Source organism: Neoarius graeffei, chromosome 1, assembly GCF_027579695.1.
Source record: "Neoarius graeffei isolate fNeoGra1 chromosome 1, fNeoGra1.pri, whole genome shotgun sequence".
Classification (NCBI taxonomy): domain Eukaryota; kingdom Metazoa; phylum Chordata; class Actinopteri; order Siluriformes; family Ariidae; genus Neoarius; species Neoarius graeffei.
The window spans coordinates 29,885,181-29,904,315 of record NC_083569.1 but is presented as its reverse complement, the minus strand read 5'-3'; the positions used below and the strand labels follow the sequence as shown (position 1 = coordinate 29,904,315).

The 19,135-nt window shown below is 39.7% G+C and overlaps 4 non-coding genes and 1 gene segment (V, D, J or C); 3 read left to right on the top strand and 2 right to left on the bottom strand.

The window, feature by feature from the left end:
* The first annotated feature begins 251 nt into the window (after positions 1–251).
* On the top strand, positions 252–333 carry trnas-gcu (transfer RNA serine (anticodon GCU)). Its single transcript has one exon. It is a non-coding gene; the product is annotated as a tRNA-Ser (tRNA).
* Positions 334–3,480: 3,147 nt separating this feature from the next.
* Positions 3,481–3,945, bottom strand: LOC132887174 (T cell receptor alpha variable 12-3-like; the record flags this gene model as incomplete). The annotated part of the segment is given in 2 exon segments: positions 3,481–3,785; positions 3,906–3,945. Coding segments are annotated over 2 exon segments (345 nt in total), but the record flags the coding sequence as incomplete, so codon positions are not given.
* A 3,462-nt stretch (positions 3,946–7,407) lies between these two features.
* On the bottom strand, positions 7,408–7,480 carry trnaf-gaa (transfer RNA phenylalanine (anticodon GAA)). Its single transcript has one exon. It is a non-coding gene; the product is annotated as a tRNA-Phe (tRNA).
* Positions 7,481–12,812: 5,332 nt separating this feature from the next.
* Positions 12,813–12,885, top strand: trnat-agu (transfer RNA threonine (anticodon AGU)). The gene has a single exon. It is a non-coding gene; the product is annotated as a tRNA-Thr (tRNA).
* A 4,008-nt stretch (positions 12,886–16,893) lies between these two features.
* On the top strand, positions 16,894–16,966 carry trnat-ugu (transfer RNA threonine (anticodon UGU)). The gene has a single exon. It is a non-coding gene; the product is annotated as a tRNA-Thr (tRNA).
* The last annotated feature ends 2,169 nt before the right edge of the window (positions 16,967–19,135 follow it).

The window sequence follows — 19,135 nt, the reverse complement described above, 5'->3', positions numbered from 1 at the left end:
CTAACCTGCATGTCTTTGGACTGTGGGGGAAACCGGAGCACCCGGAGGAAACCCACGCGGACACGGGGAGAACATGCAAACTTCACACAGAAGGGCCCTCGCCGGCCCCGGGGCTCGAACCCAGGACCTTCTTGCTGTGAGGCGACAGCGCTATCCACTACACCACCGTGCCGCCCCACAGAATTACTCGCTCTGTCAAAGTCCAAAGAGCATTGCATCATATAAAATAAATAAACACACACATAAATGTGGGTGAGGTGGCCGAGAGGTTAAGGCGATGGACTGCTAATCTATTGTGCTCTGCATGCGTGGGTTCGAGTCCCACCCTCATCGCATGTCTGTTCTTTTGGTTAGCACGGTCGCCTCACAGCAAGAAGGTTCCGGGTTGAACCCAGCTGCCGGCGAGGGCCTTTCTGTGTGGAGTTTTCATGTTCTGTCTGTGTGGGTTTCCTCCGGGTGCTCCGGTTTCCCCCACAATCCAAAGACATGCAGTTGGGTTGACGTGGGGCGGCCTTGGGCTGAGGTGCCCTTGAGCAAGGTGCTGCTCACTGGGTGTGTGCGCATGTGTTCACTGCTTCAGATGGGTTAAATGCAGAGGACTAATTTCACTGTGCTTGAAGTGTGCATATGACAAATAAAGGTTTAAAAATAAATATTAACATAGAGTATATAAAATGCAATTTTAACAAACAAAGGTTTAGGAAAAATGTAAACACCTGTAACTTAATTCATGACACCTTTTCTCGTTATCTGTGCAAAGATCTGTACTATTAATTCAGATTTATTCCCTTTGCAGACTTTTTAATTCAAATCAATGTCTTGAAGTGTCAGATAGAAACACATCCTGGCTGATCGCTTCATCAGGGGGAAATGGGGGAACTGTAGCCTGGGCCCGCCCATCCTAAGCATGACGCAACACGAGGGCCTGTTCCGAGCTTAGTCTGGCCAGGCAGGCTATCTACAGCATTTCCAAGCTCCCAAAAAATCGGGAACCAATCAACTTTGAGCATCTCCAACGGCCCTGGGTAGAGGCGTGTTCAAGGCAGTGACGTAGTAGAACTGCGACCGGAAGCCATAGATTGTTTGCAGAATCTATGCTGGAAGCGCTTCATTCACATCACGAACATGGAGCAGCGGCAAGCCTTTAACACAGCGGTAGATGCTGTATTGAAAGCATTCAACGGGAAGTTCTCATTGAAAACGGAGCAAAGAGCAGCCCTGGAGGTATTTATTGAAAGGAAGGACGTTTTTGCCTTGCTCCCGACCGGCTTCGGTAAGAGTTTAATCGACCAGTTAGCCCTGTCGCGTCGCATACGTCAGAGGAAAGAGTGATGTGATTGGTTTAAGCTTCGTCACAGCCTTTTCTGGCTTCGATCAGTAGCAAACTGAGGCATTTCAGGGAGGCGGGTCAACCACGGGCTCTGGGAAATGGTTTGGCTTAATAGCTTGGCCAGACCAAATGCTCGGAGAGCTTTGAAGTCGCGTTAGCCAGGCTAGGGGAACTGTCCTTAGACTGCTCACACACACAAAATACATTATGATTTAATGCTGTGACAAAACACAGACAGACAATAATCAGCAATTATTGGTCGGTAGTGATGGCCGTCTGAAGCCGAGGCTCCGAAGCGCGTGTCGAGTATAAGGGGGTGTGGCAGATGAAGCCCCGCCTCGAGGCATGGATCGTTCAGAAGAAAACCACGTGAGGGAACCACGTGAGGCTGGGGAGGGAATTTCGAAGAAAAGGAATCACCTCAATCCAAACACAGTGAAAAAAAATCTGTTCCTCAACAATAATCAATAAAGGTTCCCCTAAAAGTTACTCTGTGCACTGCACGGCTGCAGTAGCACTCACAGTCCCATCACACAAGCACTGGACACAAAGCTTACTCCGTTTATGTACACCTTTTTATTGTGCAGACAAAATTATACTGATCATTAATCCATAGAAAGACACAAAGTGTGTGTGTGTGTAAGAGAGAGACAGAGGGTCAACATCAAATAACATATGGGCAAATAAGTAAAACAAACAAGCAAATAAAATCTGATGACATAAGTTATTTTAAAATGGAACATTGTGCAAATTACTGTACATGCAAAGAATAATGTAAAGTGGCAGAACATTGACGTGAGGTAGAAATTAAACATGCTGTACATTTCTCTTAGCAGTAGGTCGCAAGTGAAGTCTGCTGAATGAGAGTCTGAGTAATGAACTTTTTAGTGAATCACAACCGAGGCCTTGTTTATCATGGGTCATGTGGTTTTCTGCTCAACGATACAAAGCCTCAAAGCGGGGCTTCATCTGCCCCCTTATTCTTGATATGCGCTTCGAAGTCTCATTTGGCCATCACGATCTTTAAACAGTGATATCAATGAAAACTATGGTCAGGCAAGGCAAGACTAAAATGGCCATTATGAGTCTTGAAAGTATTTGTGTGTGTGTGTGTGTTTTGAATATATTATGAAGCCATTGACAACAATAACAAAAATCTACGAAATCATTGTACTTAGCAACCAAAAAGTGTGATCCTGAGTGTGAACATAGATCTGGAGCAGGAGACAGAGCCAAGACACCTCATCTCATTATTTCTAGCCGCTTTATCCTGTTCTACAGGGTCGCAGGCAAGCTGGAGCCTATCCCAGCTGACTACGGGCGAAAGACGGGGTACACCCTGGACAAGTCGCCAGGTTATCACAGGGCTGACACATAGACACAGACAACCATTCACACTCACACCTACGGTCAATTTAGAGTTATCAGTTAACCTAACCTGCATGTCGTTGGACTGTGGGGGAAACCGGAGCACCTGGAGGAAACCCATGCGGACACAGGGAGAACATGCAAACTCCGCACAGAAAGGCCCTTGCCAGCTACGGGGCTCAAACACAGACCTTCTTGCTGTGAGGCGACAGCGTTAACCACTACACCACCGTGCCGCCCCAAGCCAAGACACACTGAATATAGATTTTATTGACTGATCTAACGCCCAATTTATTTATTTTAACTCATTATATCATTGATATTATATCATCTGGAATTATGTAACTTTGACAAGTGATCAGCCTTCAGTATAACATAACTGTGTGAAAGTTTTTGTACAGTGCAGTTGGATTTCCTGTCACTGTGGGCTGCAGAGCGGCGGCACGGTGGTGTAGTGTACATCGCCTCACAGCAAGAAGGTCCTGGGTTCGAACCCCGGGTCCGGCGAGGGCCTTTCTGTGTGGAGTTTGCATGTTCTCCCCGTGTCTGGGTGCTCCGGTTTCCCCCACAGTCCAAAGACATGCAGGTTAGGTTAACTGGTGGCTCTAAATTGACCGTAGGTGTGAATGTGAGTGTGAATGGTTGTCTGTGTCTATGTGTCAGCCCTGTGATGACCTGGCGACTTGTCCAGGGTGTACCCCGCCTTTCGCCCGTAGTCAGCTGGGATAGGCTCCAGCTTGCCTGCGACCCTGTAGAAGGATAAAGCGGCTAGAGAGATGTGATGTGGGCTGCAGAGCACAGTAGTATAGTGCAGAGTCTGATACAGCAGCAGAGGAGATGAGCAGATCCACTTGGTTATTCTTTTCATCAACTTCAGCAGAGAGACGTGGTGGGATTGAGTCACTTTTATATCCACTTTGTGATATATAAAGAAGGAAGTCAGGTTTAGATTTTGGATATTGTCTGTACCAGTGCAGGTAGTTTCCTTTACCACTTGCTTCGTAGTTGCAGGACAGAGTAACATCACTGTCTTCATCTATAATTGTATGAGTAAAAAGTGGCTTGATTGAAGCTGCCATGGAGTCACCTGTCATAAAGAAGAGAACATGCACATACATTCTGATTTTTCTTCCCACCACACAGATGAATAAATCACTAATTCAATGCTTAATATTTCTGCAATAACGAAAAGTCAAAGTTAACTCACCGAGTGAAAGCCACAGACACATGAATATAACAGTGAACATGATGAATGGTCTCAGCTGAGTGAAAGTATTCTTTCTGTACTATGACATATTCACATCATAAAGGTTCATGAAACTCCAGCCCACAGCACCACATGACAGTGTCACCATTGTTACTGACAGATTGTTGATTCTTACTGAAGCTCTTACTGGCTTTACATTCAGCCTCACATGGGGAACCTGTTGTAGGTATCATGCCGCCATCTTGTGTCAGAACTACAATTCCCAGGCAACTTCCGCGTGACCTACATCACGCGTGGGTGGGATCATCTACGTCAGTCCGCCATGCGCGCATAAGTCCAAGCGGAAGCTCCACCATTTTGTCTCTCGCGTCCGGTTTCCGAGGAGTCTGGACGCATAAAGAAATGCTCTCAAACCCGAACACTTCTTTCTTGCAAGATTCACCATCCAGCGCGTTCTGTGCCTAACCACTGGCCAAGGTAAAAGTCCAGAATAGCGCGATCTTTAAACTCAACCTGAGTTACAACCGGTTTATGCGTATTAGAAGTGACGTCACGACTGCAGCCCAGGCAGTTAAAAGTTATGAAGCGATTGAATCCTTTTTAACTCACAAGCGCTGTGCATCTTATTCTGATCAGAGACTTTTCCTCACGAACGCTGAAGTTCGGACCAAGAGTCCTCTGCTTTCCACGGGAACCACCCAAGTGCTCTGCCGGACCCAAGAAGACTCTGCACTTTCTACACGGGCGGCTCACGTGCTTCATGAACAGCGAAGCTCTGCAACGGTGAATAGTTCTTCATATCTTGCTAAAGGCAGGATTAAGTAAGATTTTGGCATTTGGGCATAATTAAGATAGTCTTAGGAATTTGCTTTTATTTGAAATAGTGTGAATTTAAACCCAGGTTGATCTGTTACACTGTTAAACACGCAGCGTGTTGATTTATTTTGGTTCTATGTTCTCTCAATTGTTTGATAGGCTGTGCATGCTCCTTCTCTCTCTCTTATTCTGACTAACACTAATTTCCTTATCATACATTTTGACCTTATCAAGGTTTCAGTGAGTTTGGTAATGTTATGTGTGGAATCTTTTTGTTACTGAGAAAACACGTGCTCAACAGGCCTGACCAGGCCTGATACACTTTAGATAGCTTCCCTTTGTCTTTAGCTACCTCGTGCTCAGTAGGCCTCACCAGGCCTAACAAACACACTTTAGCTAGGCCATAGGGCCTTTCACAAATACACTAGCAACACAAGGCTAATCTAGGCCTCCACCATGTGTAGTTAGCTACACAAGGCTAAACACATGGTCAAGTCCTTCACACACACACAAGCACACGTTAGCAACAGAGCTAATCCTTTGTTCTATTTAGATAACATTCCTTTGTTTTAGCTAGCAACAAGCTAGGCCATACACACACACACACACACACACACACACACACACACACACCTCACTACTTGTATATATTGATTTATTATTTTTATCTTTGTATAATAAATTCATTTATTAAACAAACTGTGTTTATTTGTGTGAACAATATCTGAAGTCCCCAATCTCTCAAAGAATTCAAAAAGGTGCATATAAGTTATGTAATATGGTAAGTGATCATAATAATTTGGAAATATACCATAATTTAGCTGTTTGGTAATTTATTATTAAGCACCAGGATTAATGGTATGATTCACTAAATGATTCACTAAATTATTCATTGAACGATTCACTATATGATTCACTAAATGATTCATTGAACAATTCACTATATGATTCACTAAATGATTCATTGAACGATTCACTGAATGATTCACTTCAAATGAGACTGATTCTATGGTATGATTCAATTCAAAGGAGTCAAAGTAAACGATTCAATGGGATTGATTCATTTTAATTATTAACCTTCAAATTTAATGAGACTGATTTAATGAGATTGATCACTTAATTTCAATAATTAACTGATTGCACCCACACTGTCTTCAACTCCGACTGTCAGCAGAATTCATATAATTATGAAAACTCAATCATTCTGGTCTGTAAAAATATATCGTAATTGAATAAATAAATCATTAAATTTTTAAATTTCATGTTGCATTTGTTTTAAAAGTGGTTTTGCTGCATTAGGGACTTTAGCCTTATCAGAAATTGCTGTGAATAAGTCATGATAAATAATTTAGTATAAAAGCTATTATTACTAGTAATAATGAAGCCTGAGGTGAGGAACAAACCAGCTGCTGCTCTTGGTAATATTATGAAAGATGCCACCAAGCCATTAGCTTATAATCAAAGGCTTGAATTTAGCTTTTCCCTGCTATTAAAAAACACAACCTAGTTACTGTTATTACATTACTGCACCGACGGTTAATGGAAAAATAGTGAATTAAAGATTATTAAACTCACCTGGCACTGATGCTGCATGAAAAACTCACGAGTCTCTCGACAATCCGGTTTTCCAGTTGCACTCAGTACAGACAGTGTTGTATTGCTCCGCTTATTTTAACAGGCCATTGTTAGGGAAATAGTCTTCTTCCGCCGGTGGAAGAAGTCCCTTCTTGTTTACTGCAAAATGTGTATATTTTGGATAGAATTCAAAATATGACTTATCTGCAATGTATTCCCATTCTTCAATGTTGCCTTAAAGACACTGCAAACAGTTGTTTTTTTCTGTAGCTCCCATCCCCCATTCCCGCCTTATTTTTCCTCTCCTTTTTTCCAACTGATGACTTACAAACCCAAGTTCAATCAGATCTGACAAATTCCCAAATAGTCAACAAAATGAATAAGTTTTAATTTCCCGCCTTTTTTCCTCTCCTTTTTTTCAACTGATGACATACAAACCCAAGTTCAATCAACACATACAAATCTGCAAAATTCTCAAATAGTCAACACAATGGATAGCAATAAGTTTTACTTTCTAAAACTCATAAAGTTGAGTTCAAAATCCAAAAATTATCAGGGCTCTTTGTGTTAAAGAGAGGTAGTAAGTGGACATAACTAAATGAGGCTGCAATTTTTTACAGTGTACGGTTATTCCGCAGTGCCAAATACATTACTGTTTCTGAAATGTGATCAGGAAATTTTACTGGATCACAGCAGATATATACTGGGGCATGTAACCCAGTAAAATGGGTCTGGCAACGCCGATGGACAACTCATAAATTCAAGCAACAGGTTAAATGCAAGCTTGACCCTTCCTGTGCGGTGAGCTCTTTGGGATGGTGCTTCTGACTTTTGTTTCCAGATTGTAGGAACTGCTCCGCGTACCAGACATCAATCAAATCCTTCTATGTGAATCTGCCTCACAAATTTATCTTTTGCAAAATGTATGGAGCAGACACCAAACTGTCCAGTCAGCTTGAAGTTACCTCTCTTTGTTGGTACAAATCAAACCCATTCATTCTGCAAGTGTCCTTCTGATTTTGGGCTACAATGGATCAAAGTTCTGCTTTTTTTCATCAGCTACACTTGAACGACACACCTTTTAAGTGTGTCACAGTTGAGTGTGTCACAGGGCCAAAACCCAGGATTGAACCAGGGACCTTTAGATCTTCAGTCTAACGCTCTCCCTACTGAGCTATTTCAGCAAGATCATGCCACCATCTGAGCCAATATAAACATGAGTAGTTGCTAAATCCAATCGGTAAGGTCACATGGTGTTCCTTTTGAACCAAAATCTAATGAAATATAAAGTGTTTAAAATAATAGATAGTATCATCTGGAAGCATGACATATGTAATGTGGTAATTAATTAATGAAACTCTTTTATGTTGTTGGCAATTTTATTCCAAGCATGTTTTTAATTAAATGAACAAATGTTCATATGAAAGAATGAGCAAATAATAAGCTAAATAATGAGGTAAATGTGTTCTCTGTGCTCGCTCATTTCACTGTTACCCCCCAATCATGCAGTCTTGATTATTTCAACTGTTATCCACAGTGTCAAGTGGATAACGATCTCCCTTATAAGTGCACACATGCACACACAGAGAGAGAGAGAGAGGTTTTGATCTGTGTGTAGTGTATAAAATAGATTGTGAAATAAAAAACTGAATAAAGAATAGGGAGATTTTGATTATATAATCAAAATCTTTGTCTCTCTCTCTCTCTCACACACACACACACACACACACGTTTGATGTGCAGGAGAGATGGCATGAGGTCATTGCAGTGCAGTTCGAGCACAAAGCTGCACACTGGTGTTGGCTCTACTCTCCCGTTTGCTGCCCTGTGTTTGGTCTGTCTGGGGTCCTGGGGGCGGTGATGTGACCCATCGGTGGTTGCTGTGTCTGTATCGGGCCCCTGCCTGCTTCGCCGGTGGCTGGTGGGATGGTGGGGTTTTTGCACTATCTTTTACTGTTCTTTTGTATTGTGATCATTGTGTAGGTGTTGTGTAGGTTTTGTCATTGATCTTTTCTTTCTATTGTCCCTGTTGTTCTAATTTTTGTATCCCCTTGTTTCTTATGCGGTCTGTCATTCCTGTGGGAATTTTTTTTTTAAACTTTTTTGTATGTCACATAGTTCTGTGTGTGTTCCATATGTTTTTTTTTTTAAGTTTTGGTGTCTCCAGTATTGTTCTGCGGTGTAGAAAATGGTAATAGAAAAAAATGATAGAAATCACTGATACTGTATAAATCACATAATGATTTAATTTGCACTTTTGAAAATCTACCTATTCATTTGGTTCATTGCACATCTTGTGTTCATTGTTTGTGCACTGTTGTCTTTGTTTTGTTTTGTTGTACTGTATAGCTTTTGTGTTGGTATAAAAAAACAGATTGTGTAAAAAAAAACTGAAAAAAGGATATAAACCCCAAATATCCAAACTCACTTTTAACAGAAGTCATCAAGGAATCACTGAACATTTTTGTGAAACAGTATTTTTCATTGAAAAACTGTCATTAAACATAAGAAGTACATTAAAAGGATGACTTAAAATCCAACAATCAAGACAATGATGGAATCAGTTTTCATGCTCTCATTATGTTAAAGAAGAGTATTGCTTATGGATCCTCTCAGAAATGAAAGTTCGTATGAACAGAACTGGTAACTGGTGCCAATGTTCGGCTGTTACCAATGTTGCTGAAAGATTTTCTCTCATTGTTTAGTCTTTGTTTGCAGAAATATTTTTACAAGCCTTGAGACATATTGAAGCATTTAAGAATAATTCACAAATAAACAGTTTATTATAAAAAGAGGAAACACTGAAAGTAGATTGCACACAAGCATGACAATTTTCTCATTTTTAAGTAAATATATAAAAGGTATAAGATTATGTGTAATAGTTGTACTGTGTATCCAGCAGGCTAATATATATCAGAAATTCTCAATATTGACTTCATTTCACTAAAACACACCTCACTGTGTAAAATCACTGTGGATTACAAAAAGCTAACACACAAAAATTATTGTAAAATTCAGACTCTGCAGGATCTTGACTTTAGAAAGTGGGATGTATATGAACTTATTGAAAACTTGTTTAGTGCTTTTAGCAAGGATATAGCAACTCACAGCAACTCTTTACAACCATGGTGAGCAGAAAAGGAGCTCAGCAATCAACAGCAGAAGACCACACTGGGTTCCACTCCTGCAGCCAAGAGCAGGAATCTTCAAATCAAGAACAAGTTCCGATTACACTGGCAGGTGAGTGTATATTTTTATTGACCTCTCAAACCATCCATTTATTTATTTTTAACTGATTATATCATTGATATTATATCATCTGGAATTGTGTAACCTTAGCAGTTGATCAGCCTTCAGAATAATATAACTGTGTGAAAGTTTTTGTACAGTGCAGTTGGATTTCCTGTCACTGTGGGCTGCAGAGCACAGTAGTATAGTGCAGAGTCTGATACAGCAGCAGAGGAGATGAGCAGATCCACTTTTTTATTCTTTTCATCAACTTCAGCGGAGAGATGTGGTGGGATTGAGTCACTTTTATGTCCACTTTGGGATATAAAAAGAAGGAACTCCAGTTTAGATTTTGTCTGTACCAGTGCAGGTAGTTTCCTGTATCACTTGATTTGTAGCTGCAGGACAGAATAACATCACTGCCTTCATCTATAACTGTATGTGTGAAAAGTGGCTTTATTGAAGCTGCCATGGAGTCACCTGTCATGGAGAAGAGAACATGCACATTCTCATTTTTCTTCCCACCACACAGAAGAATAAATCACTAATTCAACACTTAATATTTCTGCAGTGACAAAAAAAAGTCAAAGTTAACTCACCGAGTGAAAGCCACAGACACATGAATATAACAGTGAACATGATGAATGGTCTCAGCTGAGTGAAAGTATTCTTTCTGTACTATGATATGTTCACATCATAAAGGTTCATGAAGCTCCAGCCCACAGCACCACATGACAGTGTCACCATTGTTACTGACAGATTGTTGATTCTTACTGAAGCATCCTGGCTTTACATTCAACCTCACATGGGGAACCTGTCTTCAACTCCAACTGTCAGCAGAATTCATATAATTATGAAAAATCAGTTTTTCTAATCTGCAAAAATATAATCTAATCAATACATTATAAAATGTTTAAATTCCCTGTTATATTTGTTTTATAAGTGGTTTTGCTGCATTAGGAGATTTAGCCTGATTTGAAATTGCTGTAAATAAGTATAAATCATGACAAATAATTTAGTATGACAAGTTATTATTATTATTATTATGTGATTGATCTATTGACTTTGTAATAATGAAGCCTGTTATTTCATTGAGGTGAAACAATAAACCAGCTGCTGCTCTTTGTAATATTATGAAAGATGCCACCAAGCCATTAGGCCTTAAGAGGTGTGATGCATTTTGTGTGTGAAGTTTGCTGGATCGAGTGAAGGTTGCACAGAGAGAGAGAAAGAAACTGGGTGTTTTATTTATTTGTGTTTCTTATTTCCTCCTTCAATCCTCATTGGGGCCTTTGACAGACCTGAAGGGAGAAAGATTCCGTCTCAGGTTCTGATCTAAAAATATTGGGACCTGAGAGAAGTGGTGCTTGTGAGTTCTTGCTGCTGAGGAAGGAGAAGTTTCTTCAAAACATGTTACACTTAAGTCTCTATCATCGAGCCTTTGACACCAACAAAAATACTTCAATTAAAGCTCTAAAGGATTCTTATAATGCTGTAAATATTTGTAAGTTCCTGGTTACATAGCACTAGGAAACTCGGGACAAGAACTCCATGAGATGTACATGGAAAAAGCATGAGGTTGAGAAAATTACAAGTTAAAAAAGAAAAGAAGACAGAGTCATCTATATCCCTCACCCTATATACCAACTATATACCAAGTTTCAAGATATTATTTGTCACATTTTTCAAATTCTGCTGCAGGAAACCAACCCTACCTCTTTATACTGACCTCAGCAGCCCATGGCATAAGCTCACCAGACCTTTGGTCCAGGTGAGCTAAAAATTAAAATTTCTCACATTTCTTAGTATCAAAAGGCACATATACATTACTTAATCAACACATAAAGAAAAGAAAGCACAACTTTATTCATCACACACTTGTGAAATTTCCTCTCTGCATTTAACCCACACACGCATACCTAGAGCAGTGGGCAGCCATGCTAACAGTGCCCGGGGAGCAGTTGGGAGTTAGGTGCCTCGCTCAAGGCCATCCCATATTAACCCTTTGGTGACTGCCCCAAAATCGCCTGTTTTCAACTACATTAGATAAAAACATCATAACTCACCATTGACTTATCCAAATCATATAAGTAACCCATCATTTTAAAGCTAAATGATTGAACATAATCAAGTTATTCTCAAAGGTGTAATATTATTCAAGTAATATGGAGGAATGATTTTCAAGGGGTCAGTCACCAAAGGGTTAACCTAATCGCATGTCTTTGAACTGTGGGGGAAACCAGAGCACCCAGACACAGGGAGAGCATGCAAACTCCATACAGAAAGGCCCCCTCTGGCAGCAAACCTAGAACCTTCTTGCTGTGAGGCAACCATGCTAACCATTTACACCACCATGCCACCCAAAATTATACCTACTCAGTTAGCTTTTTTTTTTCTTGCCATGACCCGGATTTGAACCGGGGTTGCTGCGGCCACAATGCAGAGTACTAACCACTATACGATCATGGCAAACTACTCAGAGATAGGTACATGCCAACTTTCAAGACCATACCACTCATAGTTTTCATGTTCTGCTCTGGAACCAAAACCTCAGACTTAGTCTGAAATTGTTTCCATGGAAACATGAAAAATTTAAATTTCTCAAATTTCTTTGTATGAAAAGGCACATCTCTATCACCTTGTTAATATGTATACCAAGTTTCAAATCTGTATCATGAATAGTTTTGGATATATGCTCCAGAAACAAACATTGCTCTTAGAAACTAAGTCAAAATCTATTTTTTATGTAAAAATTTGAAAAATACTTGAGAAAGTAGCCAGAATGTACAGTCCATTGACACACTGCATTATTTAAAATGTGTGTCCTTTTTTTGTGAGGCAAATAGTAATTATGATTATAAAATACATTCATTGAAAGATGTGTAAAGTACTTTTATATAACAATAAATTGCTTAACAATTGTTGTAATATTAATTATAATTGTTAATTAATACTTAATTAACAATTATAATTATTATTACAACAATTGCTAAGCAATTTATTGTTATATAAAAGTACTTTACACATCTTTCAATGAATTTATTTTATAATCATGATTTATTTCTTTAATATACATGTATTTATCAAAAGTGAGGTGATGTTGGGTGCGGGAGGTTTTTGCATGACCCAATAAAAATAACTTCAAAAAAGTAATATATGAGTAAAAGTTCACCAAATGCAACATCAGGAAAGTAGAAATTTTGCAAACACTTTCACAGTCATAACCCCAGTGCAGGGGCTTCAAGGTTCTGCTGTGGCCCCAAGCTTCAGCAGCTGTGAAAGAGTTAAGGCTCCATAGCTCAGTGGTGAGAGCACTGATCTAGTAAACCAGGGGTTGTGAGTTCAATTCTCACTGGGGCCTGCAAGGAATGCTTTGAAGGTGGAAGGATTATCTAGGTAAAAGAGGGGATATTGTGAACACTGACACCAGAAAGTGCTGCTCATGATTTCCCATCACCTGAAGACTGCTTTCTGCTGGTCAGAAGGGCCTCATGTAGACAGTTTGAAGATCAGTGAGACTGCTGAGGATCTGAAGTTGTCTTTGGTGTGTAATTTCTGCAAAGCACTTTGCCCTCAAGTCTCCATCAATGCCCATTGTCAGGTGGTATTTGGCTACTTTGCAAAATTTACCAAGTCTTGTTTTTGGTAATAATATACAAGTTCAGATATGAATTCATAAATCTGGGCTTGTTGTAATATTTGTAGGCTGCTGTTTCATAGTTAATTATGCAGGGGAATTTTGCGCATAAAAAGAGCCCTGAAACCACATATAGGAAATTGGTATAAAAGTATTACATCATTAATATGCAATTATTGTATCCATAATAGGTGTTATTTGTGGCACACAACCTTTTTACTCAAGTCAAAAGCAGGGTTCATACATTAGATACCCATTTAACCCTAAAAGGACCTAAACTACTGAGTGGGATCAGTTGGAACCTCAGAGGTGGTGTGCTGCTCAGTCAATTCAACTGACATAACTTTCTGCTTTTCGGAGTTTGTTACTCTATAGATTCTTTATCTAAATGTATGTTTGTTTCAAGATTGATGAAAAAAGTGTTTAACAAGGTGACTGATTTTCTGTTGGGGTCCCATAACTGTGAGATTTGTTGCAAAAATATTTCAGCAAGTTAGTCGCTTCTTTGTGTGTCTATCTTTGCCTATCTGTACATTTGCATGCTTGTCTCAGATGTCTGCCATAATTAAGAATATAACACTTTCTTACAAATTGTAGATAACTAGTGAACCTGTTAGTTATAGAGGTACTGAAATGTCTGATGTCTGATGCTTATCTGTCCATGCACTCTCCATACAGAACAACAGACAGTCCAGCAGATACAGAGGAAACTGACATTGTCTAGTTGTGAAAGTGACATTGTTTACTTTTGAAAATAGTCCAGTGGCTGTTCTGGTCATAATATGTGTTACCAATAACTGCTTTTATCTCAGTGTTTTGTGTTTGAATCCTTAGGCAAAGTGTTACTTCTTGATGTAGTTTGGACATTAAAAAAAATAAAAAATAAAATAAAAACAGGGAGCAGCTTAGTAATAAATGTCTCACAGAAATTTCTAAAATGAGAGATTGTGAGCTGAGTTCTGGAATGTACACTGTAAAAAAAAATCCGTTGTTTTTACCGAAAAATACTGGCAGCTGTGGTTGCCAGAATAATCCTGTTAAAAATACAGTGAAATGTAAACAACATTACAGAATAACTTGCACATTTCATTGGGATTCCATGTACAATTAATGATAACTAAATGTAAATTTTACAGGTATTCAATGTACAATAATCAATACATAACTGTTAATTTTACGGATATTCATTGTACAATAAACAATGATTGTATTAACATTTCACCGGGATTCAGTGTATGATGGTTACAAGCAATGATCTACTAGACAGATATTTTATTTGATTTAGAGTTTTACGAAATGTGCCGGAGAGCCTCTACTGACATTTTTTTTATTTTTTTAACAGGGCAATGATGTAATTTTAACTATCACATTCTGTTTTAGTATTACAGTTTGTCTGTGTTTAAACTACAACAATTTGTAAATTCTACAAAAAAATATGATCAATTCAACATATTCTTACTGTTAAATTAACAGTGCTATTTGGTTAGGAGTTTTACAGTATATTGATGTAAATTACACACTGCTTCATTGTTTTTGTATTTACAGCTTTTTTATGTCATGATTTTACATAAATTCACTGTTAATTCTACGGACATTTTTTACAGTGTAGATAAGCTATAAATATTCTCAAGTTCTGTAGCAATAGTGTAAAATATTTCTGGCTTTTTTAAGTTCTCTATGTACTTAAATGTCTCATTTTAAACTTAACTTGATAATATCATGTAAATATATGATTTCTATTCATATAAAGTTAGTAAATGGGTAATTTAAAAAAAATACAGATGTTATAATGGACTTAAGTGATACGGATATATGGTTGGGGTTTTTTTTTACGTTTTTACATGCGATATTTAGCGTTTCCTTTTTTTGGTGAAAATGGTGATTGCTGACATTACAACAAGTAAAAATAATTTGTTTGGGATGTAAATAAAGGGTTAATACTGAGAAACCAGACTTGGCAAATTTTGCAAAGTAGGTTACATATGCTCCCTGACTATAAAGTTTCTTCAAAACATGTTGCACTCAAGTATCTATCAGTGAGCCTTTGACATCTCATCTCATTATCTGTAGCCGCTTTATCCTTCTACAGGGTCGCAGGCAAGCTGGAGCCTATCCCAGCTGACTACGGGCGAAAGGCGGGGTACACCCTGGACAAGTCGCCAGGTCATCACAGGGCTGACACATAGACAACCATGCACACTCACACCTATGGTCACCAGTTAACCTAACCTGCATGTCTTTGGACTGTGGGGGAAACCGGAGCACCCGGAGGAAACCCACATGGACAACATGCAAACTCCGCACAGAAAGGCCCTCGCCGGCCCACGGGGCTAGAACCTGGACCTTCTTATTGTGAGGCGACAGCATTAACCACTACACCACCATGCCGCCCCTAGCCTTTGACATCTTAAACAAAAGACTTCAATTAAAACTCTAAAGGATTCTTATCATGCTGCAAATATTTGTAAGTTCCTGGTTACACAGTTCCAACTTTTAGCTCTAGGAAACTCAGGACAAGAACTCCATGAGATGTACACGGAAAAAGCATGAGGTTAAGAAAATTACAAGTTAAAAACGACAAGAAGACAGTCATCTATATCCCCCACCCTATATGCCAACTATATACCAAGTTTCAAGATATTATTTGTCACATTTTTCAAGTTCTGCTGCAGGAAACCAACCCTACCTCTTTACACTGACCTCAGCAGCCCATGGCATAAACCCACCGGAGCTTTGGTCCAGGTGAGCTAAAAATTTTAATTTCTCACATTTCTTAGAATCAAACGGCACGAATACATTATCTTGTTAACATACATTCCAAGTTTCAAATCTGTATCATGAATAGTTTGGGATTTATGCTCCGGAAATGAACATTGTTCTTAGGAACTAATTGAAAATCAATTTTTTATGTAAAAATTTGAAAATTAATTTTTTCCAAAAATCCAAAATAGCAAAACGCAGCAGTTCACAAGTTGCTTGATACTTATACAAATTTTCATGAAAATATCTTCAGTAGTTTTAAAGATATGGCCTGGAAATGAAAACATGACCAGATGAAACCCGTTTCTATATCCCCCACCAAACTTCGTTTGGGCGGAGGATTAAAAAAAAGAACCAAAAATACTGTGGATGGTAAAAGAGAGCAAAAGGACTTGCTTGAGGATTCTTGAAGACGTTTCACCTCTCATCCGAAAGGCTTCTAAGACAGAAGAAGTATTCAGATGAGAGGTGAAACATCTTCAAGAATCATCAAGCAAGTCCAGTTGCTCTCTTTTACCACCCATAGTTTACTATGACCTGGATGACTGAGAATCTTCACAGACATGCAACCAAAAATACTGTTTGGATTTTTTTTTGGTTGGAGTTCTCATCACCTGAAAACCATTGGCTGCTGCTGAGGATGACCCCACATGAAGAGCTTGAAGATCAGGAGGTCACTCATGGTGCTTATGGTTCGTCTCTTGAGGGCTTGGCCTGTCCAGTGTTTTTGTTAGCTCAGATGAGAAAGTAGCCAGAATGTACAGTCCACAGCCCATTCTACGATTGGCCCACCACATAATTTAAAATGTGTGTCTTTTTTTGTGAGGCAAATAGTAAACAGAAGCTAACTGCAGCTAAGAACTAAAGTTGTGAGTGACGTGACGCCAATTTCTGTGGGCTGTTTTGAGGATCGGTGCAGGGGCTTCAAGATTCTGCTGTGGCCCCAAGCTTCAGCAGCTGTGAACGAATTAAGGCTCCATAGCTCAGTGGTGAGAGCACTGGTCTTGTAAACCAGGGGTTGTGAGTTCAATTCTCACTGGGGCCTGTAAGGGATACTTCTAAGGTAAAAAGATGATCCAGACAAAAGAGGGGATATTGAGAACACTGACACCAGAAAGTGCTCCTCATGATTTCTCACCACCTGAAGACCACTTTCTGCTGGTGAGAATGGCCCCATATGGACAGTCTAAAGATCAGTGAGATTACTCTGAATGAGATTGAGGACCTGAGGGTGTCCTTGGTGTGCAATTTCTGCAAAATACTTTGCACTCAAGTCACCATCAACGCACAGATGATAACGTCAACAAAAAAAGACTTCAAATTAAGACTAATATATAGATTGAGGCACTGCCTAAAAGTGGAGCTCCCATCTGGTTTGTAGAAGTTTCTTATATCATAGCCTGCCTCTTTTGTTTTATTTCTTTACCGTTATAGTTACTATACTGTTTCCTTATGTTGCACAAAACGTCAGGCGACAACAGTGACAAGTTACTCACTACTATACTGTCCCGACTACTACTCTACTTCACTAGTTGTTGGGTTTCCTGTGGTGGCAGGCATGCACACACAGGACCGAAACCATCAGAAAACAACTCGATGGGTTTCTTTATGTCTCCACACTCTATGCCTATGGGGCTCTGCTCACATGGGCCGAAGGAGCTCCACTAATATGAAGATTTAAATTTTAATTACAGATTGGAGTGTGGTTCAGTTAAAGGTTAAACTGATTTCCGTGGTGAGTAAATACCGATAGAGCTAGTGTTGGTGTGGGGATGTTCTAAAGCAGCCTGCAAAGCATGTCATTTAGAATGACGAATCCACACGACTTGCTGCTCTCTAACAGTTCCAATACAGCCAGTCAGCCGTCTGTCACAGAACACGACACATCTGGAGTTTGTCATTTTCATCTTTGGCACTGTGTCCATCTTAGAAACTCACTGCGCTCGTGAGATAATCTGCTCTCTGACGTCATTTCTGTGGATTGAGCGGGACAGAAACCACCCCTCCCCCACCCAGGTTTTTCCTCTGCTCTACACCAAAATCATAGGTGACATGCTTTCTTATTTTGAATGCAGAATGGCAAATTTCACCGAAAAGTAAGCAAAATATATAAAGTTTTCAAGGTCTTTGGTTGAAATGTTTCCCCTCATGGGCCAAGTTGCAACAGGAGCCAAACCGTGCAGGCGATATTAAAGCTAAGCTAACAGAGCATGCGCAGTGCGCAGGCAGCCTTTTGCCACCACTTTACCATCAGCTGACCTGTTGCTAGTGTATTGCTGTTTTCTTTCTTTGTCCATACTGTTTGAATTGATCAGTATAACTGGTTTCATAAGCCATGCTCAGCATTAAATCACTGTTTGCCATCACTTCATTCTCATGCATTTAACTGTGCTATGGGGAGAGCGGGGAAAGGCCGAGCAGCATTTTTTGGATACCAAATGTTTGTCATCAGGGTTGCCACCCATCCCATAAAATACAGAATCGTCCTTTATTTGGCAATTAAATCTTGTGTCCCGTATTGAACCGATACGAGACGCGATTTGTTCCATATTTTCATAAATGTCCAATACACATGTCTGTCTCACACATATCAAAACTAAATCTAACAATAATGAACAAAATAAAACAGGAAATACTCCGTTGCGGGATCTACCCAGGACACAAACCCCTCCACTCTGCGTAAACGCTTACAAAAATACAGACGTGAGTGGGAAGAGGCACATCCTTGGCTGGACAGCGTGAGTGGAGACGACTACACAGCAAACTGTAAAGTCTGTCGGCGAGTGTTTTCAGTGGCAGACGGTGGGCTGTCTGACATTAGACAGCATTCGTCGGGAGAGCAACACTGCAGATATGTAAGAACACAGAAGACACAAGCGTCAGTGTCACAGTTCTTTATACCCCAATCATCTCCTGAGAGTGATACGGTATGGGACATTATGTTATGATTGTCGTTTGTTTGATTGATTGTTTGTTTGAATTAATGATCATTCATCCGTCCGAATGGATGTGTTAAAAAGGATGACAGAGTTGATCCACAAATCAAGCTCTCACTAAATCTCAGCACCTCACTCACTCACACACAGGACCCCTGTCTTCCACACTCACCCCGCCCCCTCGCTTTCTCATCCAACCACGTACTTGCCCGTACTATACACATTCACTGACAATCAGAAAACACACAACATTATTATTATTATTATTATTATTATTA